At 35.9% G+C, this 27187-nt stretch overlaps 3 protein-coding genes across 3 annotated transcripts; 1 reads left to right on the forward strand and 2 right to left on the reverse strand.

Moving 5' to 3' along the window:
• Positions 1-208: 208 nt before the first annotated feature.
• On the forward strand, positions 209-2930 carry LOC107596800 (uncharacterized). Its single transcript, XM_016287620.1, has 4 exons — positions 209-287; positions 999-1506; positions 1597-1761; positions 2064-2930. The coding sequence occupies exons 2-4, from the start codon at positions 1020-1022 to the stop codon at positions 2300-2302; spliced, it is 891 nt and encodes a 296-aa protein (XP_016143106.1). The 5' UTR covers positions 209-287; positions 999-1019; the 3' UTR covers positions 2303-2930.
• On the reverse strand, positions 2677-9501 carry sycp1 (synaptonemal complex protein 1). The gene is given in 31 exon segments (XM_016287619.1): positions 2677-2861; positions 2928-3032; positions 3150-3257; positions 3339-3407; positions 3516-3653; positions 3736-3861; positions 4144-4236; positions 4334-4444; positions 4526-4642; positions 4763-4825; positions 4923-4985; positions 5079-5160; positions 5251-5321; positions 5407-5524; positions 6142-6245; positions 6363-6467; positions 6559-6675; positions 6756-6817; positions 6909-6976; positions 7112-7296; positions 7398-7492; positions 7580-7688; positions 7864-7937; positions 8060-8126; positions 8236-8294; positions 8401-8474; positions 8549-8616; positions 8707-8871; positions 9041-9084; positions 9175-9256; positions 9376-9501. Coding segments are annotated over 31 exon segments (3009 nt in total). The 3' UTR covers positions 2677-2720.
• A 1837-nt stretch (positions 9502-11338) lies between these two features.
• Positions 11339-26164, reverse strand: LOC107596861 (monocarboxylate transporter 1-like). The gene is made up of 5 exons (XM_016287712.1): positions 26097-26164; positions 19079-19330; positions 13557-13688; positions 12598-13392; positions 11339-12203 (listed from the first exon to the last, which is right to left on the reverse strand). The coding sequence occupies exons 2-5, from the start codon at positions 19302-19304 to the stop codon at positions 11974-11976; spliced, it is 1383 nt and encodes a 460-aa protein (XP_016143198.1). The 5' UTR covers positions 19305-19330; positions 26097-26164; the 3' UTR covers positions 11339-11973.
• Positions 26165-27187: the final 1023 nt, after the last annotated feature.

Below are 27187 nucleotides of genomic sequence, written 5' to 3' on the forward strand. Positions count from 1 at the left end.
AAAGTAGCACTCAGGACGAAACCACTGAAATCAAACAAGTGCAACAGAGTGAAGGGTTAAAACACTTTGGTTACACATGGGTTAAACAATGGCTGAACACCTGCCTCCTCGATGCCGGTAAAGGAAGTCAGTCATTCAAGGCCGGCCCACTCTACCTGTTTGTTTGACGTGGAGCCGAGCTGTTTTCTTCAGGAAGTGGAGAGCGGAGCCTGCGGCAGGTGGGGGAGTGTAATAACTGCTGCCAGCTACTTCCTGCTTTCACTACCACCATTTCTTTCAGCTTACAGGTAAGTTCTGCTCTTTTGTCCAATATTAATTCTGTTTTTATATAAACTACAACTATTACACAAATGAGAGGGTGTAGGAGAATGAAAGCAAGATGAGAGAAAGAAATAAGAGAAGAATTAGTTTCTTTTAAAAAGATCCATAACACACAGCTTTTGTAACAATAATGTATACTGGATGTAAATTCAACAGAATTGTCTGCGAAACAATTAAATTATGGGAAGCCACTTTATTAGGGTAAATCTGTGATGGGGGACATTTATAAATGGGTCGCCCATGGCTGTTTGTTTAGCCTATGCAAAACCATGTGGCTCTTTGTTGTCTTCAGTTTCATGTCAGCGCCATTTTAGACTATTATAATGCCTTATGTTCTTCCAACTTCCTGTATGTGTTCTTTTAAACAAAGTGTGCATTTCATTTTTTTAATCAATGTATTAATAATTCAAATGTCTAGTACAAAAAAGGTATTTTGGTAAAGAAGAGAAAAACACTGTTTAAATAATAAAATACAAAGGAAGTCCTGACGCTACCTATTTACCAGAAATAAAAGTACTAGACAAATGGAAACTTTGCAAGTGCCTAACAGGAAACCACATGTCAACACCACATACAGATAAAATGCACTGAATTAGGTCATGCGCTGTATGAAAGTGTATGTCTTATCTCTTGACCTGTTGTGACTTATGTTGAGTATATGTTTTTGTTTTTTTAAGGAGCAAGCAGTTGCAACAGTTATGGGTGTGTTAACTCTTCAGCTTTTGGTATGTGGCCAGCTAATATTGTTGTCGTTTGTCTTGAATAATATAACCGGTGCACAAAGGATCAGTATGTCACCATCAAGCTTGACAACTACAATAGCTCCACCTCTGAATGCAACAGGAAACCACACCGAAAATGTCTCAAATTTATCAAGCTATTCAGCATACAATGATAGCGCAACAACTCAAAACAACTGGACAACTCCCACCACTACTTTGGGACCCAACCAAAGCAATGTAACAGGATCAGCAGGGAAGCTAAACACAACAGAAAATGCTCAGACAACCCAATCAGCCACATCCTCAACATTCAACATCAGTTCAACAGCCATCACTTCTACAAACAGCACTCATAGCAGCAATGGAAGTGCTACATCAAGCACTACAGCAGTGACCCAATCCACTGCGATTATTTCTACTGCTGTAACTCAAAACAGCTCAGCTTCCTTCAATGAATCTCAAGGTAGGTCTGAACATAACCTAGCATTAATAATGTAAACCAAATAATGAAATATGTTTACCCTGCCTAACTACTCCTACCTCTATCTTAAAGCAGACGGTGGCCTGAATCATTCAGAGAAATCTCTGACCATTTTATTCAGCATTCTGCTTGGTGTAATAGTTCTGGTAATTCTGGGACATTTTGTGTACAAGTTCGGCAGGAGCAAAGAGAGAAGTGTCCAATACACTCACCGCCGCCTCCAGAATGAAGATACAGGTTTGGAAAACCTATCTGTTAAAACTAATATTTCCTTGTAATATGATCAATTATCTTATTGGTGGTGTTTTGCTAAGGTAACCATGATTTTTTTAAATAGAATTTTTAAAAGACCTAGCAACGACTCATTACACCTTAGAAATAGGTTAAAGTCTGAAAAAGTTGTCAGGCCAATTTCAACACCATGCCGTCAAGTCATGGGCGATGAGCAAGCACATTTAAGCTAGCATTTACTTTACAGTAATCATAAAGAATAAATATTCACTATGAATGGTATTATTGTCTGTAATTCCCTTTCATAGGTGAGCCGTTTGCACTGCCAGATGACACGCTGGTCATTTCAGGAGGACTCTATGATGGCCCTCAGATTTACAACCCCACCATGACAGTGCAGAACGAAGAATTCCAGACAGATGCATCTGGATTTGCTTCCAGACCCACTCAGTTCCGCTTGGAGTTTCTGAGAGAGGATCAAGACAGAGCATTCGACCATGAGACCTCCACCTTTCAGACATTCCATGCACATGACCAAGAGCCTTAAGATCTCAGCAACAAACCTCTTTTTATTAGAAAAAAAAAACTTTTAGTTGAAGAGTCCATGGGAAAAGACTGTTTTTAAAGTTACATTTTTTGAACTTTGAAACTGAACATTTGAAGTAATGAAATTAGTGAACATAAAAGATAAACACAAATGTAAATACAAATATGTGAAAAACACAACCAACAATACCAGGAACCAGCATTTTTTGATAAACATGTTAAGGTACTGTATTTTAACTGAACATACTATATATAGAGAAACGGTGTACGAAGAGCTTAGAATAAATAATATAAATATACTTCTACTTATTCAAACATCAGTAGAAATTGCAAGCAATCAAAAGCTATTGTCTTAAGAGTATGTGTACTCTAATAAAAAAAAAAAGGATAATCACAAATTGTTTGATGCTTTGATACTTTTAAGCAAAGATTTTGTCTGTTACTTTTTTTTTCCTCTTATCTGAATTGCTAACGGTGGTCCATCCAGCATCTCGCATTCTCTTTATTGCAGCCAGTTTTAGCACTGTTCCTGGAGACTTACATGGAAAAGAACTCTGCACCTGTACATCATTTGCACATGATGACAGTCAAAACAAGAACATAAAGGAATAAAATTGGGACAAAACTGGTCAAATGTTATTTTTTACCTTCTTGAACATTTCCAAACTCCCTGTGTCTGCCTCTTTTGGTTGCATAGGTTTCTTTGATTTCACAGGTCTTGGAGAGAAACTCTAAGGGAATTACGAAACACAAACCAAATAAAACTAACTGTAAATAAAAATGCAGATCACTGAAACACTGTTTGTATATAGCACTATACCAATGGTATGTAAATAGATAAAATTTACCAGTATGTCATTGCTGTCAGAGTTGTCTGATTTTGGATCCAGCTTCAGAATGTTTTCCTTCCAAGACCCTGTAATCTCAGGTGTGGGTGGTGTGCGAATTCTGAATGACTGAAGCGGAAAACAAACTGGCTCATATAAATGTTCAAGATGAATGATGAATAGTGCAAAGAGTTCAGGTTGCCCCCATACCTTTATTTGAGGTGTTGTTTTAGTCGTTTTGCTCCATAATGGGGTATGAAGGTCTTTATTCACCGTTCCCTTGCATCAATAACAAAAAACAAAACAAAAACACACACACACAAAAAGTTGATGGATGTGAAAAATAAGAATGCACAAAATGGACAAAGATAATGGGAAAAAACCTACAGCAGGAGTGTAAGATGCATTTCTTGATGCTTCATTTTCATCCTCATTTAAAAGTTCATACACGGCCTTCTTTGTGATGTCAGCTTTTTGAGTTTTAGAGATCTTGTTTCTTCCTTTCTTTGGTTTGATTTCATTTGCCTAAAACAATATTTTCATATCGCACTGTCCATTTTAAATTGCCATGTATACTTACGGTATCTCAAATGACAAGATACAACACCTGTTGAAGTGTGTCTTTTTCAAGAGATGAGACTGGTGTCCTCAAGGCCATCTTCTCTCCTTTGAGCTTTTCAAGTTGTTGTCTAAGCTCTTCATTTTCCACTTGCAGGTGAGACAGCTCCAGTTCCTAAATTTATCGGTTATTTGGTTTTTAGCAGAGACTTGTAAATCCAAAAAATGCACATTATCTACTAAAATGACAATAGTGCTACAGCAACCTTGGATTAAATATTTCAAGGACACAACTCAGCATCAAAGATTCCAATGAATTTATAAATCCATATTTTGGACCGGATGGAATAATTAACATCTCAGGCATCTAATGACTATGTTATTTTGAGTATGATATTCATTTCAAGCTTTGTATTGCAAGTTGTCAAGTTAAGCCATAAAAAGGTAAAATAATTACCAGAGATGCTTTGCTTGCACTGACTTCAGCCTCTCTCATCCGTTTTTCACTCAGCTCTGCATCTTTTTCTTCTACCATTTTGTCATACTCATGCTACCAAGAAAAGAACAACATTTAAGTGAATAAAAAGTGTTTAAGAACTGAAAATATTGTATCATTTCAGAGGCCACTTATTAAGAATATTAATGACCTTGTGCCTCTCCATCAAAGCAACCATGTCTGATATCTTCTGCTGGCATTTGATTTCTGTGTCATCTTTACTCTTCAGTGCCTCCATGGCTGTTTGCTTCAGTTTCTGCACCTACAAAAAAAAAATATTTTTTTATTTGCATCAAGTTTAATTTAATTCTTCAGTTATAGCATTTGATGAAAAAAAATTCACCTCAAGGTTGAGTTGAGCCTCTAATGTTGATTTGTCTTTGAGGTCAGAGCTTATTTTCTGAAGCTCCTCCTTGTGACACTTCTCTATACTTTCTGAATCTTCCTTCAATTTAATAATCTGCAAGAAATATATCAAACACTGTAACATGACCACTGTTTTACTTCAAATGTATGATGTATACGTGTATTAAATCTTGTCACAAAAAACTTGTCACAAATTATCACAAAAATGATCTACCTCGTTTAGACATTCCTCTTTAGCTTTTGTTTTGGTCTCTAGTTTTGTTTTAGTGTTTGTTAGCTGAAAAAAATTAATCAATAAAAATTATATTTAAAAATGTGTTTAATGAGTACAGAGAACAATAGTGTAATGTATGTCACAATATGATTTTTTTTACCTTTGACTCCAGTGCTTTGATTTGTTTGTCTTTTAACTGAAGTTCCCGCTTTGCGGTTTTGCCCTGTTGGTGTGATTTTGATTTAACATGAATAATGTTTAGATACTTGAGATGATACTCAACTAAAATAATAAAATAGTAAAAAAAAGAACGCACACTCTCCTTCAACTGCTGCTGAACATTCTTACTCTCTTCATCCTGCCCAGCACTTTTTGCAGATAAAATATCCACCTGCTCCCTGGAATATGAAATTGTATATGTAAGACAAAATATAACAAATAAAACCAAATTTGAAATGTTACAAGACAAAAGTCTCTTCTAATCTTACTGAAGCTGTTGTTTCTCTCTCTCAAGTCTCTCTATTTCTGTCTTCTCTCTTTCTGCATTTGCATCGCTTTTCTGTAAAGAAAAACCACAACATACAGCATTTGAGGATCTCGTTGTCATATTTACAACATACAGAGATTTGATTTCATTTACAAACCATGAGATGAGACTGAAGGACTTTCTTCTCTAAAGCACCACTATCAGCCTGTTGTTGAATGGTGTCCTTCTGTATCTGCAGGTCATTAAACTTCAATATCAGCTCCTCATATTTCTCCCTTTAAGAAGAAAAAAAGAGATTTCCATAAAATATTGAATGGATTTCAATGGTACAATAGCAGAACGGCCAAATACTTCATTTAATGAGATTTAAATGAACATTACAATGTTTTTATAGCTTATTTTCTTATAAGAAATGTAGGTCACACATTATTTTGGGGACCAGTTCTTACTATTAACTAATTATTGACTATGAGTTTTGCCTCAGTAAACTCCTATTTACAGTTTATTAATAGTTAGTAAGATTAAGTTAGTAAATTGTTAAGTTTATGGTGTAGGATTAAGGAATATGGTCATTCAGAATAAGCCATTAATATATACTTTATAAGTACTAATAAACCACTAATATACTAGTAATATTCATGTTAATAAGCAACTAGTTAATAGTGAGAATTGGTCCCAATCTAAAGTGTTAGCAAAATTTAGTGTACATTATTGTTTCTACATATAATAACTCGAAACACACATTCATCTATCTATTTACACTATCTGTATAGTATATGAAACAGTAAGCAATAAATTAGAGGAGCATATGGCTAAACAAATGTACATTTATTGTTTTTAACATGAGTGGCTCAGTCCGAGATATAAAGATTAATTATATGGATGCTCTTACTTCTGCTGCATTATGTCCCTCTCCAATCTTTCTACCTCTTTTGATGATTTACAACTGCTCTCCAAAGCACCTGACAATTGTTCCTCCACCTCTTTTAATTTAGCCTGGATGAAAGATGTACAGATTCAATGTGAGTATTTAAGTTATTTGACCATGTTTCATCATAAAACTCATATAAATACACATACTTTTTAATATAATCAAAATGTAAACATATTTACCTCTTTTAAAACTACAACTTCTTGCAGCTCTTCATTGTCAAGTCTAGATTTTGTCAGGGCTTCCTTCATGTTTTTATTTTCTGTGCTGACACTCTCCATTTCATCCTGAGAGGGTTGATTGTTAGATATGAAGCACATGCAGCACTTAAATTACTATGTTGCTATGTCAATGAATGCTTAATGACCTTTTCCTCACCTTCAAATCATTTGCCTCACTTTGTTGCTCTTCAAGCTCGGCAATAAGCTGGAATACCTGAACCTCCCTTGTCTTTAATTCCTCCTTTATAGACGAGAGTGAGTTTGACTTCTCATCCTGTTACAGAAACACTATGAGCTTGGTTTCATGATTGCAATTCAAAGAATGTGAATGCTCAAACAGAAGAAAATACAAACCAGCTCATCTTTGAGTATCTGTATTTGCTTGTTATGGTCCTCTTTCTGCCCCTTGATAACTTCTGCATCAAGATAGTGTAACCACTGATTTTAGAATGGTACTAAACATGCAAAAAATATCATTATTCATTACCATAGACAGTTTTAACACACCCAACTCTGTGTTTTTGTCACTGAGTTCATTCACCAAGGAGCTTATCTTTGTCTCAAGGTCTTGTGCCCTGTGAAAACAAAGAAAGCATTTAATAAAAGATTAAATCAATTTTTAAAGTTCTTGATTAAATATTTAAATTTTTTTTTTCTGTGATAATAAAAATTATGCTAGGTCTTGTGCTGATATAGTCTCATTAACATACCTCTTTATCTCAGAAGTTAGTGAGGACTGCAAATAATTCACTGTCAGCTCCATCTCTGAAAGCTGGTTTGACTGTTGCTCTTTGATGTTGTTTAGTTCCTGTAGTTCATCGTCTTTCTTTTGAAGAACTTTCTCATGGTTCTCCTTGCTTTGTTCCAGTTTGTAATTTAGGGCTCTCTGTTTTTCCTACGAACAGCAATACAATGCATAACATGAATTATTTTAATATTTATGTACTATCCTTACAAGTAAGTACATTTGTATTAAGACCTTGCAAAAGGACAAACCTCCATCTCCCATTTGAGTTGCTCTGTCAACCTGAGTTTCTCCTCAAGTGCCTCCCGGTCCTGTGTAACGCTTTGAAGTAATTTCTGATGTTTCCCTAAAAACAACAAAAGTGAAGGTAAATGACTTTTTGAAAAAAAAAAAATCAAGAAAAGACTGACACAAATGTTTCATGCATTCTTACTTGCTGACTCCTCTATCACACTTGAGCTTTGCTGTGCCTCTTTGAGTTTTAGTGAAACATCTTTGAGATTGTTTTCTTTTTCTTGGAGTTCTTCTTGAAGCATAGCAACCTCAACAAGTCAAAGTCAAGCAACACAAAATACACATGTGTTTTAGTCACAACAGGAATACAAAGACAGGTGTGTTACTGTATGCAAGGTCTTTCAAAATCAAGATTATCAAGCAAGTGCTGTCCCCTTCAGGCTAAATGAGTTAATTGTAAGGCTCATGAGCAAAGGCACTAACCTCCTTCTCCTTCACATGGCATTCACTCTCCAACTTCACTTTAAGATCCTCAAAATGTGTAAGACATTCTCTTACTGTAGGTAGAATGTTAACAAAATGTTTGTTTAAATGTTTCAATTCATTATGTCAAATACACCATATGCTTCAAATGAATTAGTTAAAAATTATTAGAAAAATTAATAAAAAATATTAGCACATTTCAACATATCCTGCTGATCAGTTTCTGCTTGCTTCCGAAGAGCTTCAAATGCTGCCACCATCCTCTGCAAATGACCAAATTACAATGTCATGACAAGGATTGTCCTAATCTAGGGTTCGGCCTATTGTCAACTCTGCATCCATCTTAAATAAATAAATAATTAAAGTAGTTACCTGAATATTCTCATTGTTCTGTAAGAACAGCTCATGACTTTCTTCCCGTTCAGCCTCAACTATTCAGGCAAAATAAAAAACACATTATTGTCCTCTAATAACTGTCAGTGAATTAACATATTTAGTGTTAAGCTACGGTATATTATAATATGCTCTCATACTTACACAGATTCATTTTCTCAGCAGATCTCTCAAATGTGTCCTTTAGAATGTTACACAAATTTCTGGTTGCATTGCTTCTGCATAATAAAGAATATAATAAATTATAATATAATATATGTGCTTATATAAAAATTAACCATGATGTACATACGTATTTCTAAGATCTTCATTCTCATTCAGTTGATCCTCTAATTTCATGCTCAGACCTTCATTTGCAAACTGCAAAAGACATAAGTCATAATTCTGTCTTTAGTGAAGCAGACAAAAAAAAGAATGAAAATAAATCTACTACCTGCAAATCTGATTTACCTGAAGCTCTTGAATAGCTTTGCGCTGCGTCTCAATGGTTTTTCTGTTCTCCTGGAGCTTCCTGTCTTTTTGTGAAATCTCAGAATCTATTTTGAACTTCCAGAGTTTGATTTTCTCAGCTTCATCAAGCAATCTGGAGTACAGCTGGCTGGATCTGACTGATGTCTGTACTGCAAAAGCAAAACAGCTATTAAACTGCTTAGAGTTACTGACATTATGCAATTCACTGAATTCATAATGTGGACCTTAAACCATTATAGATTATAAAAAAATAAATGAATAATAATTTAAGCAGTAAACTACAATACAAAATGAAATAAGCATTTAACCTGACCTCCTCCTTTTCCATTGGCATGACTGCAGCCTTCTTCATGCCCTCTTTAAGAACAAAGTATCAGGATTAATGGACTTACTTCATTAAAACCTATTCATTACAGTACACCTTTCAATTTAGATTATAAATGTTACCAGTTCTTGATGTCTTCGTAGGAAGCACCATGTTGGATGGAAATGGCAGGCTGGTCTCCATATCTGAACACTTGTTATAACTCTACAAACAAAATGCACGTATCATCCTAAGTTACATCTAAATGTTCACACAGCAGTTTAGCAGCCAGTGGTCAAATAGCAACATTATAGCACCAACAGCGAATTTACAAGTTTGCCAACCTGGTTTGAAGGAGAAAAAACAGAGTTGTCTTCAAACAAGCCTGTTTCCTGAGGCTTCACTGCAGAAACTTGACTCAAATGAGCTCTTGGGGGCACCAGCAGTTTGAAGTTGAATGGTTTTTGCATGCTGTGGAGTCAAACGAAATATATCACTTCAAAGATACTCAGAACTATATACCGAATAGTTTTATTGTTGAGTTTTTTCCCTTTTGAGACACTAGCTAACGTTAGCTGAGAAACGTCAAGTCGAAAGTTGAGGCAGTTGAACAAAGGTAATTTTAGTAAATATTCCTCACAAATGATTTGATTACCGTTACTTTCCCTCTTTTATAAACTACGTATATGTAATTAAACTTAATTTTAGAAACATTTCATTACCTTTTAAGCAAGTCACTCTAGCACTCCCTGAATATTTTTATAATTACTACGACTCCGTTGACCAACGGTTTTTACCTGAAGTCAGTTTGACTCACGCGACTCAGATTTTAAATGGTTTGCGCGGCGGATTCAATTTAGCAACAGCAGTAGCAACTTAAGCGACGGCTATTAACCCCATGTCACTCGGGACTCGCGAAATGTAATATTTATTTACTTTTTTTTAAAACTATATATAAAGAATGCTAATTATAAGACAAGCATTAACATTTATAGCATGTTTCAAAAGTAGGCTACATTATTTTAATTCGACGCCGCAGAGACCCAATGCAACAAAGGCGTTGAATTTTCTCGATGATATTTTCAGACTGGTGTAAAAATACACTCCCTGTCAGTTGTTTATGTCTTTTATTCAGTTATTTCCTAAAGCATTGTTTAACATACCTGTCACATTTATGAAAGGTGCATCAAACTAAGGGTTAAAGCTTCAATAATATCAAATCAGTGTTGCCAACTTAGCAGTTTTGTTGCTAAATTTAGCAACTTTTCAGACTACCCTAGCAAATTTTTCTTCCAAAAGCACCTAGCGACAAATTTAGCTATTTTCTTTTAAATTTATTTGGCAGCTTTTAGCAACTTTTGATAAGTGACTCAAACGATAAAAAGGCACAATTTACCATTTAAATTACACAAAAAGAGGAAACCAAAGATGCCTAGCAGTACACACGTTACAGGAATTAAGTTAGCTGCTATTTGCAATTGTTTAATAGTAATAATAATAATAATTGAATAGGCTACTGTTATTTCTCATTTATGAGACACTTTGTTAGTAGCTTGTACCTGCGATTGTTGATAAGTTAGTACACTGTAAGAAAATTATGCAGAAAAATGGAAAAGGTGCTAGTAATTTTCCAGGACATTATCCGTTATCCGTTGTAACCCGAAAACACAAAATACAACGCGTAATTAAAAATGCAGGTACAAAAACCAATGGAAAAATCAATCCAGAAAATTCCTTCATATTAACACAGTAGATTGTGCATTATGTTTTTTACTTTTCTTAGAGTGCAGCATACTAACTAACTACTAATAAACTGCTTTAAAGGATAAAACTTAAATTGTAATTGTTCAAAAATGTGTACGTTTTCGATAATTCAATGGATTTAAAAAATTGTATTTATATTTTAATATTATATTATGCATTTATATTGTTACGAACAAATCTAAATGAACATATATAAAATATATATATGTTTTTGCTGAGATTTGACACAATTTTGCATGTGATTACGTAATGACGTCATCATGCAATGTCATCACAACATCATTTAGCAACTTTTAGCAACTTCCCCTGAAAATTAGTTGGCAACACTGTATCAAATGGGTAAGAGGTCAGATGAACATTTTGCAAAAGAAGTCAGAGGTAGGCCTACTTACATCACAGTCATTCTCAAAAGAACACCAGGCTTAACCCCCAACACTTGAAAGGAGGTGTGAAGCTTTGTGAAATTTTTTATTAAAATGAGAATCATTTTTATTTGAACCATTTTGCAACAGAAAATCACACACATTTAAACCAACTCTGATATTAACTTATTTGGCATTTAACAAACTTGTCATCTTTAAATGACATTTCCCATTATGCTATACACAAATTGCTTTTGTGTTTACACAGTTTCAAACAAGTAAATACTCTTTTATCACTAAATTGCTAGACTACACACATAGACACACAAGAATACACAAAATAATGCTGACACTGTCCATGTATACTGACAAAATGCATTAACTGTTTTAACTTGGAAAATATTTACCAAATTATGTGTGTAATTTGTGCATATATTTAACAAGAGACAGTAATTGCATATCTACCACTTTCACATTACTCCAGTCTCTTTTTTTGTTAGAAGGCAACATTTGTTTCTTGCAGATTAATTCTTCTTATATTCACTGATTTAATCTTTCTCTCACTCTCAGCGTACATAAAATGCCCCCAAAAAATAGCCACAGTTCTTGTCCTAAAGTAAATGCATGCGTTTTATACTAAAGTTAAGTTCTAAAAATATAAATTGCATGCCCATGTGCTCATGCAAGGCACTGAAATGTTTGCATCACTGCCTCAGTAACCTGAATAGTCCAAGATGGATGTCTGTAATCAACTCCTTGATGTAGAGAGTGCAGAAATGTAAGAATCACCCAGAATAAAACCAGGATCAGCTATTGTCACACAGTATCCTCTGCAGTATTGTCATCAGGTATTTTCAGTGCTTCTATAACCTCTTTGCCAGGCTCCTCCTGCAGATTGGCTCTCTTGGATTCTTCTTTTGCTTCTTTATCCAGTAGTCTGTAGTTGATGCCCATTCCGATGAAAAGAAACAAACTTCCAACCAGCAGGACAATTCCACAGCCCATGTATGTATATTTGTAGTCATGGTAGATGTCATTGAACTTTCCTGTGAGTGCAGACAATTATTATATATATATATTTAAAAAAAATCAGTGATCCAAGTGGAAACCATTAATGGATTTTCAACAAAAAGTGATTCAAATGTAGGTCATGCTTTTGCTTTCACTCACAAAAGTTTTGCAAGATAATAATGCACAATGCCCTAATCTATTCCTCATTATGCATCTTAATTTTGCAAAGGCATGCAGAAGTGTTTTCTTCTGGGACTGCATGGTTAATGCGTTTTCACAGAGTTTTTTTTTTTTTAGATTAAAATTTATCTGAATGCATGAAGGAAAGTTAATTTTAAATCATGTGACTGGTCATTTAAATACATATTGCCTTCACTAGTTTCAGACGAATACCTTTTGTTATTTGGTATGCTATTTAAAACTACTCACCTAGTAAAGGAGGCCCGAGTAACACTGGCCCACATTCTACAATCGTCACCAGTCCCACAGCACTGGAGAAACGTTGAGATCCCACAAGATCCATGAGGGTTTCAAACAGCACAGAGCTCAGCCAGCCGAAGGCAAACCCAAAGAAGATGGCGTAAATCACGAACCCTGTGTAGTCTGTGGACAGAGGGGCAAGCAGGTGGCACACACCGTTAAGGAGAATGGATGCGGCGAAGAAGTATTGCACCCTTGGCCTGACCCATTTCGTGCTGGCAACTATTCCCATTGAAGGTCGTGCAACCATATCTACAAAGGCCAGGACAGAGAGCAGAAAAGCCGCCTTCTCCTTGGGAATTTCCTTACTCTTGGCGTAATTACTGAGGAACACAAGAGGAGAGAAGAGGCCGAAGAACATGACCACATTACCCAGAAGGTACAGCAAGAAGCCACGATGCTTGAAGAGCGTCAGATCGATGAAACCATTGATGATCGCCATCACGCTCTTTTGCTCTCTGGCTTCGCTATTACTGTTAGCCACTTTAACAGCGGGTTGGGGTTTTGGCCCAATGGGCCTCATCAGTGATCCAGCTACACAACAATTCAGCAGAAGTCCACCCAGGATCAAAAAGCTCCCTTTCCAGCCGAATTGGTCGAAGAACCAGGTGTTCAGGGGAGCCAGAGTAGACAAAAAGACTGGGCTACCAGCCATAGCGATACCATTAGCTATTGGGCGTTTCTTGTAGAAATATTTGCCAATCATTGTGAGAGCCGGGTTGAGATTGAATGCCAGTCCCAGACCTGGAAAACATCATAACACAAAGTTCGAAATGAAAACAGGTCCCCTGGGTGATATTAAAATGTGTCATAAGAGTGTAACATCACTAGGAGTGCTATTACTGTAAAGTGCATGGGATAAGAGCAATGGTGTATGTTTAAATTTTTTTATTTGTTTTTAATTATACCTCCCACTACACCGACACAGAAGTACAAGCCTTCGACGGTATTGCAAAAAGAGGCAGCGATGAGCCCTGCTCCTGAGAGGCAGCCTCCTAAAATCATAATAGGCCGACTTCCATACTTATTGACCAGGATAACTTGTTTACCAAGGAGATAACAGTGTTGTTGAAAAGCATGCTTGAGATTAACTACAAGATATATGGCGTCTGAAGACAAATCAAGGTAATAGTAAAAGAGAACAATGGTTCAAGCAACACCCAATTCCAAGTTATCAGGAAGTTTAATACAGGACTTGATTTTATCCATTGGGAATTGATGGGATTGAAAACAGTGGGCTTGAAAAAAGATGGTCTGGCCTATCACAATAACACTGTTTCAGAGGGGGAGCATGTTATTACATTATGATAAAAGATTACGAAGACAAACGTCTATCTGAAATAACATGCACACATGAACTGTTCACAATAACATCAGGAATATATACTAAAATAATAAGCAGGGTCAGTTTTGTTTTTCATGACATAAGGTAATAGTCTCTGTTCAGACCACTAGAGGGCATTGCAGCTCTGTGGGGAAGAACAATAGAATTTGACATTGCATATTACTGCAGTAATCATCAAACTGCAGATTTAAACTGCAGGTTTCCCACCATCATCCAGCTAACTGAGCAAAAGATGTTACCTGTGAAATGCAGAGGCTGAAACACCAATCTTAAAGTGCTCTACTAAATCATATTTTAGATACGTTTCGCACTATGGCAAACTTTGGTCCTAACAAACTAAACTAATCTGTTGTGGTACCACCCTACAGTAGCAAACACAAGGATCCCAAATGTATTTCCAGTTACATGCGTGTTTTTAAGGCTTCCATGTACTGAGTCCAAATCCTATCATGAATGTAGGAAGGAAGCCTGCTAATCATGTGAAAACCGGGGAGCGATGGCGAGCGCCTGCACGTCTTCAGCCTCTCAGTACAATAGGCTGCCTTGTTTGCCTCTCTAATCCACCTCATACAGCGGGGAAGCGAGTCACTGCAAACATGTATGAAAGAACATATTAACACATTTAGAAATTCATTAGTATCACGTACAAGCCCTAGTTTACATCACAACAACTACTAATACCAGTACTTTAATCAGATTTGAGTTTTCAGGCTCTATAATAAAATGGCGAAGTAGATACATTTTAGGGAAAAATAAAAATCAGTGATTTTTCAGATTATAAATAAAATCCGGATTCGCTATTTGTAGGGCTGCACAATTTGGACAAAATGTTGTGATTATACATCAATAAAAAAAATAATAAAATAATAAATAAATATGAATAATTATTATTAATACAAATATAAACATTACTAAATAAAAAAAAAGAAATTTTACTTCTGTAATATTTCACTGTAAAAATAAAAATTTGAGTATTTAAAAAGAGCATATAATAACATGATAATTTATTTGACATTACAACTGTAAAATTACAATACTAATATTTTTGGCTTATTTTGGTCTAAATCATCAGCCATAGATACATGTAAATAAACGCTCCTTACAAATCAGCTTGAATACCAGATAAATATGGCAAACACTTTCGCAACCAATAGTGTCAGGCTAGGGCGGGGCTGGGGGGGACCTGTATGAAAACAGTCATTATGTGACATTATAGTGATGCAGAAATGACGCAATTAAGCTTTAACTATTTAACTTCAAGGATAATTTGGAGCATCACTACATTTTGAGCACTTTATTTTGTGCAGCCTGTATTCAAATTTTAGTAAATTAAATTAAAGTGATTGTAAATGTGGTACAAGAATAATCAAGAATTAGACTAAGCCCTTGGGTGACATTAAACAAAAACTCACTCCTGACATATCAGAGCAGTCCACATTCATGTAAATATCCTCATATCTGGACCGCTCTTGCTCCAGGCAAACTACATCTGGGTTCCCTGGGTCACCGACAACAAGCTTAAATGCAATGGAGGTCTATGTAGGAAGATGTCTTGGCCTAGAATGCCAAAACAACACATCCCTAGAAAAGAAACGAACACCTTCTGACAGTATTTAGCTTAGAGGGCATTCAGACTTCTCTGCAAACTGTGGGTGAGACAGTGGCTGTATTCAGGGAAATGAGAGCAAAAGGGGAACCACAACACATGTCAGTCATGGCCAGCATCAAACTAGATGCTAAAACAATGGCATTCTGATTTACTTGTGAGCATATTGTGAATTATTATGAATATGGAATATATTGCTACACAGATGTCTGATGTGCATAAGTCAGCATAAAATATTCACACAATTATGTCTTGCCTGCAAATATGTTAGTATAAACCAGTAGCACTACATAATGCGATTCTGTTTATCATTGTCGTCAGAACAAATTGCTGGATTTTTTCCACGCGTGGTTGGTTCTGTGATCATCTGGGTCATGTGCTATGTATTGCCCCCTGCATTACAGTAGGGAATTAGCTCTGCTGGGCCAGAAGGGGCATGTAGGAGTACGAGGTCAAATGTAAAGTCATGTGCCTCTCACATGCCATGAGTTCTCATGGCCATAATGTCAACCCCACCGGCATAAACTGAAAGGTCTATCTTTCAGAAACGGATCGAGCGCATTGTTCTTGTTCATGACAAATGTAAGGGCAAAAGCTCAAGTTTGACAGAAGTATGTGGGTCAATGCAACGTGATCTCATGATAATTCGTATGTATTTTACGTAAAATGTGGTTCTATAAAACGTACATTTATGACATATACAGCACGAGTAAAAGAAAGAAAGAAAAAAATAATCACATTGTACAACATGAACTAACAAAAATACAATGTTATATTTTATAAAATGTATACACTTTATATTTTCTATTCAAGAAATATACAATATATTTTTGAATAAATCAATATTTAGGACAAAAAAATAAATGCCACATCATATACCCACCCATTTTGTCTAATGCTCATTTTTTTATTTTATCAGTTATCAGTTGATTTTTTGGGTTATTGTCTACAATATCGATGTACTTCATTGACTATACATTACACAAGACAATGAAGTAATTAAAGGGATAGCTCACCCAAAAATGAAAATTCTGTCATTTACTCACCCTCATGTCCTTCCAAACCCGTAAGACCTTCGTTTATCTTCGGAATACAAATTACAATATTTTTGATGAAATTCAAGACCCTGAATAGACAGCCACGCAACTACCACGTTCAAGGCCCAGAAAGGCAGTGAGGACATCGTTAAAATAGGGTGACATCAGTGGTTCAACCGTAATTTTATGAAGCTACAAGAATAACAAAAATAATGAATTTATTCTACAATTTATTTATTCTTGTAGCTTCGTAAAATGACGGGTGAACCACTGATGTCACACTGATTATTTAAAAGATGTCCTTACTACCTTTTTGGGCCTTGATCTTGTCAGTTGCATTGCTGTCTATGCAGGGTCAGAAAGTTCTCGGATTTCATCAAAATATCTTAATTTGTGGTCTGAAGACGGTTTTACGGGTTTGGATTGACATGATGGTGAGTAATTAATGACAGAATTTTTGGGTGAACTAACCCTTTAAGTGTTATTTTAACCATTTCTCCCTACCTATTCTGAAACTTTTGTCCTTTTTGGAGCTTAACAAACCCTAGTCGCTGTATTCTTGGAAAATAAGAGTATAAACGTTCTACAAAATGTCTTTTTTGTGTTCCATGGAAGACAGAAAGTTGCACAGGTTTGGATTGACATGAGGATGATGAAAAAAATGTTTTAGAGTAAGAGTTTTATTTTTGTGAACTAAATATTTAACTCAAATTACAGGGTGGTTTATTTTTGCCTGTTTTAAAGGTTATGTATAAGCACACAAGCAAATAGTGACAGTATAGAACACTAATTGGCTTTTGCATTGTAACCAAAAAGTAGCACCATGCTGTCAGAAACATTCAAACCTTTATTTTTTATATCCGTAATGGTTTATATTTTTTAACTTACGTTTGATTTGCTCAGTAGCGTGAGAAGGCGAATGTGCAATTTAGTCTGTGAGTGTGCTGCCATCATTCGGTGGTGCTCCACTTCCTGAGACAAGTTTGCTATTGACGCTAGTCATCACAAGTCTGTGCGACTCCTGAGTTATGCGTCTCATCTCCTCATCTCTCTCCAAGGAAAACATCTGACACTTGCAGAATAAAGAGCTGACTAAGAAGAAAGACTCCAGAGGGAGATAGAGTTGCCCATTCAGAGCTCAATCTCTCAGCAAAGCAGCCGGTGGCTGATGTCTAAGCCTTGTCTAGCATGCCTCTCGTTTCTACAATTCAAATGAATAAGGGCCTTTCCCTTGCACCACATCCATTGATAAACTGCGTCGGGATTTTCATTATCTGCGCCATGATCTCACCACTGGCTTGAATGGTTGAAAAAACAGCTTGATTTAAAAGTTACCCAAGGACAGAATTATTCTATTAAACAACTCCTGTTATGAATCAATGCAAACATCTAGTATGAATTCAGAAATAACTTTTTATAATACATGTAAAGAGAGTAGTGGTCGACCGATATATCACCAAGGCCGATATATTCAGATATCGGCCGATATCTGCCATTTTTCAAATATCGGCATCGGCCGATACGTTTTTCTGTTTGGTCGAGGTGTTTGAGGCAGGACTTTTATTTTGATGGCGCCGAGAACGGCTGCGGCAGCACCTGAGCATGCAGTGCTCACATTCTCCCTCTTGTTCGCTGTTGTCATTCAGTTCTGTCTAATATGGATAGAAGTCTATCTAATAATCAGATAGAACTGTTAAACAAAGGAATTAAAATGTATACAAAAAAGTATTATAACGATTGCTTTAATATTATTAAAGGCTAATTATAATACTTTCTCGTTTGCCGTCAGCATTCTGCAAATACGCATTTATATAATTGAAACAAATCTTTGAAAGACTAATGAACATTTAATTTCACAAACCTTACAAACTTAGTCGAATCTAGTTGAGAGATCTTGTAAAGTGTGCATATGACCTGCATGATCGCGTGTTCTGTGACGGTCGGCCCTATGGTCCGTGTGAATTGAATACGGACAGGAGGAGAGTTCAGCTTCACTGGAGATGCGAGATCGACAAACTGTCATATTCATGTCATTTTCACTGTGTGCTGTATGTAAAATGAGTGTTACCTTGGCTTTATTTGAAAAAATATGATTCCCAATGCACACAAACTTCCCAGAATACTTAGTATATACCCTGTTGGTAACGGTGTTTACTTCCTTTTTAATTATATTTTTATTATATATTTATTTATTTGTGTCTTCTAGAGTATAAGTATGTTTATTTTACACGTTTATTTTTTAATCCATTTTCAAATGATTTCAAATTTCTTAAATATGAATTAAAATAAATAAAATGATATCGGCTTTATATCGGCCATCGGCCACCCTGCTTTCCAAGATATCGGCATCGGTATCGGTTGTCAAAAAACCCATATCGGTCGACCACTAAATGAGAGCTTGAGAGTTTTAAGGGGAGGAGAAAGAGGAAAATGCAGGAAGACACTGCTTACCTCCTCCATACATGACAGCAAGCATGATGGAAGAGATCCAGGACACTTGACTGCTGGTGGCGTGGAAGATCACTTCAATTTCCTTGAAGAACACAGTTATGGACTTTGGGAAGGCGTAGGAGAAACCAATAGAAATGAAGGCACCAAACACTATGGCCCAACCCCAGCCACCTTCAGGAGGGGTGTATCCCACAGGACCTCCAACAGCAGGTGCCATGGCTCCACGTGCTTACAAAGCTCTCTCTGTAAAGAAACAGGGAAAATAGAGTGGGGAAAAAAAGAAAAAGGGTCAAATGTTTTGACATCAAAATCTCAACATCTCCAAGGCTCCTTATAAAAACATTGTTGACTGCATATTTGAATGATGTTACTGTAGAAGAATTTAGAAAATGTTCTATTTCTACTAGAATAGAAAACATACAAGAAACATACATTAGTGTTCAAAAGTTTGGGGTCGGTAAGATTTGTAAAAATGTTTTTGAAAGTAGTCTCTTATGCTCACTAAGGCTGCATTTATTTAATAAAAAATACAGCGAAAACAGTAATATTGTTAAATATTACAATTTAAAATAACTGTTTTCTATTTTAATGTTTTTTTTTTTAATTTATTCTTGCTGGAAAAGCTTAATTGTCAGCATCATTACTCCAGGCTGGTCATTCAGAAATCATTCTAATATGCTGATTTGATGCTTGAGAAACATATCTTATTATTATCAGTGTTGAAAACAGTTGAGTTGCTTAATATTTTTGTGGAAACTGTGAAATTTGTTTCAAAAGAACACCATTTATTTGAAATAGAAATCTATTGTAAAATCTTTTGTAAATGCTTTACTGTCATTTTTGATCAATTTAACACATCCTTGCTGAATAATTTTATTTCTTTCAAATAATAATGAAAATGTCTTACTGGCAACAAACATTTGAACAGTAAACTATGTACAATTAAAAAAAAAATAACTTTAATGAACTTTCCGTTCAACTTTCATATTTATTAATAGAGTTTGCTAGTGCAAATGAAGCTATGAAACTAGAGTGTTCTTAGTTGCTTTCGGTGTGTTGCTATTTGTTTGCTGACTCTTTACAATACTCTGGTCTCTAGATATGGCCCATGTCACTCATTCAGTGTAATTCTATAGGATATTCTTGTCCATTTATCCAGAAGGTGAGAAATGTCTAAAGTCAGAAAAGCTCCTCAACCGCATCATTTAAAGCAACATTCATGTCCGCAGCACAAGCGGTGTGGGATGAGTTACATGCTGAAATTTAATACCAAGGGCTTGTTCAGATCCCTATCACTAAGTATGAGCAATAGTAATAGTGATGCTAGCATCTCTAATGCCTCGATTCATGGCCAGGAAATACAAGATTTTCTGCACAACTAGTCCTCTAAAGGTAAACCTAAAACTTCAAAGCATCACACATCAATAAACATGAATCATATCCAACAGCTGCAAGAAATCATTGTGCATACATGTGGCAGAAAAGTGTTCAAAGGAAAAATAGATGGTACATAAAGAGTCATGGTGCTTTTACATATTAAAACCTCACAGCCGAACTGAGCGCATCGAGTATTTGTAAAGCCACAGCAGGAGGCTTTTAAAGCGAACATGCCCTCCAAAATGGAAATGTGACTTACATTATTTCAGGAGGATCAGAGGTTTATGTCAGAGAGAGGCACCTTATACCAATATCAGGTTATTTCCCCCACTGGCATTTAAGCCTCTCTACATGTGCTCTTGGATTTGTTTTGCCAGCCCAGACAGCATGATCTTGAGGCATCAGGGCGCCTTGCCATTAGCTGCTAGATCGTTTTTAAGAACAACTTTCTCATTAAAAAAAACAATGTGCAGTCATTATCACAAAAGTAATTCAGACAAGGCGATCAGGACTCCGACGCAAAAAGGGTCTTGCATCACCCCGAAGAGGTTTATTTTGTGATAATGACTGGCTGCCTGTATGCTCTCTTCCATATTACACAGCAACAACCAAACAAATGAATAAACAGACATGAAATCATTTTAATACACTACTGTTAAAAAGTTTTGGTTCTGTAAAATGTTTGTGCTTTTGTGCATCAGGACTCTTATGCTCACCAAGGCTGCATTTATTTGATCAAAAATACAGTAAAAACTGCAATATTGTGAAATATTACAATGTAAAATAATGGTTTTCTAGTTGAAAAAAAAAAATTCAAACTGAATTTATTCCTGTGATGCAAAGCTGAATTTTCAGCATCATTATTCCAGTCTTATATGCTGATTTGATGCTCAAGAAACATTTCTTACCATTATCAGAAATCGTTGTGCTGCTTAATATTTTTGTTTATATTTCTTCCAGGATTCTTTAATGAAAAGAAAGTTCAAAAGAACAGCCTTTATTTGAATGATATATCTTTTGTAACATTATAAATGTCTCACCTTTGCTCCATTTAATGCATCCTTGCTAAACAAAAGTATTCATTTCTTTCTAACCTCCAAGCTGACAACAATGAATCCATGGAGTGGTTGGTTACCTGACACAATTATACAAAAACATTTAACTGCATGAAGACTGACCAATCAGAATCGAACATTCCAGAATGGAGCATAGTATTTTTCAGGTATTGTCAAACAACTTCAAATGCAGCAGAATTAACCGAATTTATACAAGCTCTCTTACCATACCTAGTCATTGATACAGTTTTGTATTAAAGATGTATTTTGATTTAGCCATTATTGCATCACTGGGCTGTTCACTTTGAATTTGGACCATCTGACAGTTTGATCATGTTGGCAGAGCATATCGTTCCTTTCAACTGAAGTGCTGTATGGTTTAAAAAGAAGTGAGAATGAAATGAATCACTTTAGAGGTAAAATGGGTCCTTTATACTGCGTCAAGCAAGACATTTTACTGCATTCAAGCTTAGAATCACACATTTCACACAGAAGCGCTCCTACCTTTCTTGGACACTATAAATTCTCAGCATAAAATAGTCCAAAGTACTCTTCTATTCCACAGTGATGGCGAGCAGCATTTTAAGCGACTGGTCTGGGTCAAGGCAAGTCTCTAGTTATGTGAATAATCCCGAGGAAAAACACGGAGGTCTGCTTGTAAAAAAAAAAAAGAACTGTTGAAACTTCTATAGGCCTGTGAAATGGTCAGCCTTGATAAACTGTGTTCAACTGAGTTCAGGGAAGCTCTTATTGGCCCCAAATGTCTACAGAGAATTCAAGTTAAGTTTCTATTGGCTCCTTGATGTCTGCCACCATGCCCACTTGTGTCCCTACTCTCCTCCTCCTTGCTCTTTGTCTAAACCACCCATTCAGGACTCTGTTGAGGTCTCCTTTAGAGGATACAGGTTTCAATATGGGGCCTTTGAGATAGCATGTACATTGCTTTTTGATTGTGTCAATGCATCCAATGTCAACAAACACCCATTACATAGTAACAGGCGTTGGCGTTATTATACTTCATGCAGCGTGTACATGCTAATTTATAATTAGCTCTGATTCACGTTACCTGTCTTTCAATCAGGTCAAGGAACAAAAAACAATGACTGACAATAAGGATGAGTGTATGTAGATGCGCATGAAATGTGACACGTACAAAAGCCATCACGCACGTACACATACACGCACACAGTTTCCTAAGGGTCAAATCCTTTCCTCCGAGCACAGCAATTGTTTACAATTGTTAATCTCTTTGACATCTGTGAGAAAGATTGCATAAATGCTCAGAGCAAGAGGTGTTTCTTGTTTTGCCATGCAGTTCAAGAGAAATAACTGCAGTGCAAAGACTAATGTCAGATTCTTAGAATCACTTACAATTCTATAAGCTATGTTAGACGCAACAACCAACTGGATCAAATAAATGTGGAAACAAACCAGAATCAAATCGGTTTCAGGAGTTACACTGATCTGATACATATTTTTTTTTGTAAATACTTCTCTAATCTAAGTTTAACTGTCTGTACCCATTTGAATAAATGTCTATCCATCCATCTTAAATCCACTTCCTTAAATTCAAATTACATTTCTACATCCTGTTTGCTGCCAAAATTCAAATTCAATTCAATAATTAATTGGAATTTAAAAGGAATTCTAAGCTCAGTTTGGAATGTTTGGAACCCCAAAACACAGAGTGTCTTCATACTCACCAATTCCAACCAAAGCATCGAAATGATAACCAATAATCTAGAGAATTAATGAATCAACATTAAGTTGCAGAGCCTTCATTGTCTCTCATACTAAACGAGTAGGCCAGGGACCAAAGAACCAAGGTGACAATGTTTTAAGCCATATTTCCCAAGCAAGAATAAACTGAGGCAATCGTTACACTCTAGTTTTTTTTTAATGAAACTAGAAAATGCTCAGCTCCACACATCAGCAGAGTCAAACCGTAACACACGTTCTTCCCAATTCCCTTCTGTGACTTTCAAAGACCTCTTTCATTTCAGAGAGACTGTGTCCTGGACTTGACACCAAGCCAAAATATTTACTTTCTCCGCTTTGCGTAGTAAAACCTTCACAAAACTGACATCAATAGATTTCTTCTTCAACTCAGGAAGCTTTGCACTCAGGCCTACCGCAGGAGGAGCAATTGTTGCCTGTTTTGAGGTGTGTGCGGCCCCACACCCAGGGGCAAACTTACCCATTAGGCAAAGTTAGGTGACCACCTTGGGCCCTCAAAAGCCAAGGGCCCCCTAAAATGCTTTTCATATAGGATATGCACATTAAGTACGGACACGCGAACGGTTGCTGTTTACGGTGTTTATAACCACGACAACCGTCCGAGTCATTGGCGCCTGCACGTGTATGGCACTGTGAGTACCACGAGCGCTCAGACTGACCTCAGATTTGCCCCGCAAACATTTCAGCAGTTATTATAGGCCTGTGTGTCCCGTCTTTCTGTCGACTGAACCCATGCCGTTAATTATGAATTTATCAGTCTTTTGCATGCCAAAGTCAATTTCTGCATAGAAATATTATGCCAAATAGAAGCAGAAAATCGTGCTATACTACGCACTTTCATGAGATCGGGTTAGCCTACAACAATTAATTTGTTGGCTATTTTACAAATGGGAACACAACGAATTCATGACAATGTTTACATTCAAGCTACCCGTAAAATGTATAGTGAAAAGTACTTTAAAAGCGTCTGGAATGCAATAAAGTAATTTTAAAGTTGTTTTTAAAGCATTTGCTGCATGGATAAAAAAATATAAATAATTAACATATCATAATTGCTTTGCAGTAAATCCTTTAATCTTATTTTAACCCTTTAACCTTCATTTTAAGGTATTTAGAACATAGCAACAGAAAAATCAGCTATACAATTATAGGACACAGTTTTACATATATGCCATTATAATTAGTGTTTTATTTTTTAACTGTACAGAATTATAAAATAAAACACAAATTATAATCGGTTATAATGATGAAAAAATGACTCGCCATCTCCTAATTGGATGTGCCTTTAGAGAGAAATGCAGGGATTACATAATGAAAGAGTTTATTTTATTAGGAGTCTATTTTCGATTTGAATGATTTCGTTTTAAAGTAGTAATTTAAAGCTTTCTATATATTTTGATCATGTCTGAGTTTAGGCTCATCATTGTGAAGCACTCCTGTTCAAGACCGAGACAACAGAAAGCGTTTGTTTTCTTTATTTTATAAAAGCACAACGTTTTGTTGATATTGTGAGTGCACACAAATAAAACTAGACCCTTTACAGTTTAGAATGATGTATTACTAATACCTTTATGAGCAAAAATGACTGCGCATTTTAAGTTGTTTCCACTGTTAGAAAAATATGCAAGTGATCGCACTGGCGCCTCCATGTCCTGCAGAGTGGGCTTCAGCTTCCACTCTCCGCAAACGATTGGATATGCACATTTATATAGGTTAAACATTTAAACTAACATTGTGATATACTTGAACTGTTTTATATATAATTTTATTTTAGGCAAGTCGTGATGATTTGAGAAGGCTAAATTGATCAAACATATGCTATAGGCTATGATCAATTCACTGTCTGCCGCTGGCCTTTACTTAAAAAAAAAACAAAAAAAAAACGTACATTTAACAAACAAAAAATACTCCAAATGTTTTCTAAATTTACTTTATAAAAAAATAAAACGAAATATAATCACTTTTCCATTACATACAAAACTAAACTACTTTAATAGCTGGAACAGTAGTATAAGCTTTTTTTGGGAAAAAAGACGGGCTAGGGCCTATATTTGAGACCCGTGCAGGGCTTTAATCCACTTCATCCAAGCCGTTTTGTTCTCATCTGTGAGCATGCTCTTAATGTATGTATTTTAGGTGTGTAAATGTATAATTCCCTTTCATTATTTTTTCAGTTTTATTTAAATTTGTAGTTAAAACAACTAAAAATAAATGTATTTTAAAGTTTGCACGCAGGCTTACGCTGAAAACAACAAAATGGAACCTCAAGGTTGATCTAGGAAAATGTGTGCAAATGTATAGGGCCCCATTCCTATATTTTGCCTGGGGCCCCCAATTCACTAAATCCGCCCCTGCCCACACCCAAACAACACAAGATCTGATGGCCATACATTCATGGTGAAACATGCATCCTGCGTGGAGAAAAACGGCTGTCACAATAAACATGCCATGAAAAAGGCAGGAAAGAATAGACGAGGCAGTGCTCTCCCGTCGAGGTCTCTATTGTTCAACACATCAAGGTTTAATGTGAAAGGAAGTGCTGTGTGACACTCGTAATGGGGTCATATATGGAGTTTATAGGAAAGAGGAGGTTCAAAAGACTGCCAGTTTGATTGTCTCTTTCAATCTATTTTCTACGTCACAGATTTCTGCTGCTGTGACCATCAAAAGTGTAACACTTCATAGCTAAAGGCTAAGATAAATTAGGGGAGACTTTGACCTTCACAGTTTCTAATTAGCTTTGGTGCAGCATACTGAGGTTAATTGTCATCACACTTGAGAAACACATTAGATTAAAATAGAAACAATTTAAGAAGCATTACGGATTTTATATTACTCACCTGGATCAGTACCATCTTAGAGTTGGAGTCTTGTGGCCTTGGCATCTTGGTTCACAGTTCCCGATCTACTACGTCTTCACAACTCCTGATATCTTTCACATCATTTACACCTGAACACCTGCTATAAACATCTAGAGAGAACCAATCATAGGGTGTCAGAGACAGATTGGCATTTACACCTAGTATTTACAGTACATGCATCACCTGTTACTACTTGTCATTCTGATTTTGTGACTACCTACATCACTTACTATATCAATTTACCATTGCATTTCAATAAAGTACAAAAAAAGATTAAAAAAGGCATATAATATTGATTTATACCATACCTACACATTGTAATACCTATATCACTTACTATATCAATATGCCACTGCATTTCAATAAAGTGAAAAAAGGTGTATAATATTGATTTATACTATACCTATATATTGTAATTTTGTGGCAAACATGAAAATTCCAGCAGAAAGCTTTTTGTTATTTTAGTTGAGCGCCAGTATTAAACTTTGAACGTGTGTTACTCCATGTTAATTTAAGGTCTAAGAAACACATTTGATGCTTTCTTTCATGCCTATATTTTGGATTTTCTTTCAAAGTAATAACCCGCCAAATGTTTTTTGTTCAGTTGTTGAATGACATGTGAGTAGACGGCCCTTCTGTGTTGCATCAGGACTGATTAGTGTTTCCACTACAAACATGATGTGAGCGCGTGCATTTCTGATTATTTCTAAATGTGGTTTAACTGATTTGATTTTTTTTAAGGTTATAGTATAACAAGGCGAAAACTTGTTCAGCATGCCACATTTGAAATGAAGGCTGCAATAATTTCCTTTAGTTTAGTTTATAAATCATCAAGTCTTGGTCTGAGATGTGGAGTCTGGTATTGATCCGTTTCAGGGTCTTGCAGTCAAATGCACAACATTTAAGCATGCATCAGTAATTGCAAGCAATGAAATGTATTTTCTGCAAGCTCTAAAGAAGAAAAGAAAATAGGATTACAGATATAAGTTCAGATTTAAAAGCAAAACAACAACAATAAAAAAAACAGGACAATACAACACACAGGCTAACTGGACAATTGGTATAATGCA

Source organism: Sinocyclocheilus grahami, unplaced genomic scaffold, assembly GCF_001515645.1.
Source record: "Sinocyclocheilus grahami isolate Dianchi unplaced genomic scaffold, SAMN03320097.WGS_v1.1 scaffold223.1, whole genome shotgun sequence".
NCBI lineage: Eukaryota > Metazoa > Chordata > Actinopteri > Cypriniformes > Cyprinidae > Sinocyclocheilus > Sinocyclocheilus grahami.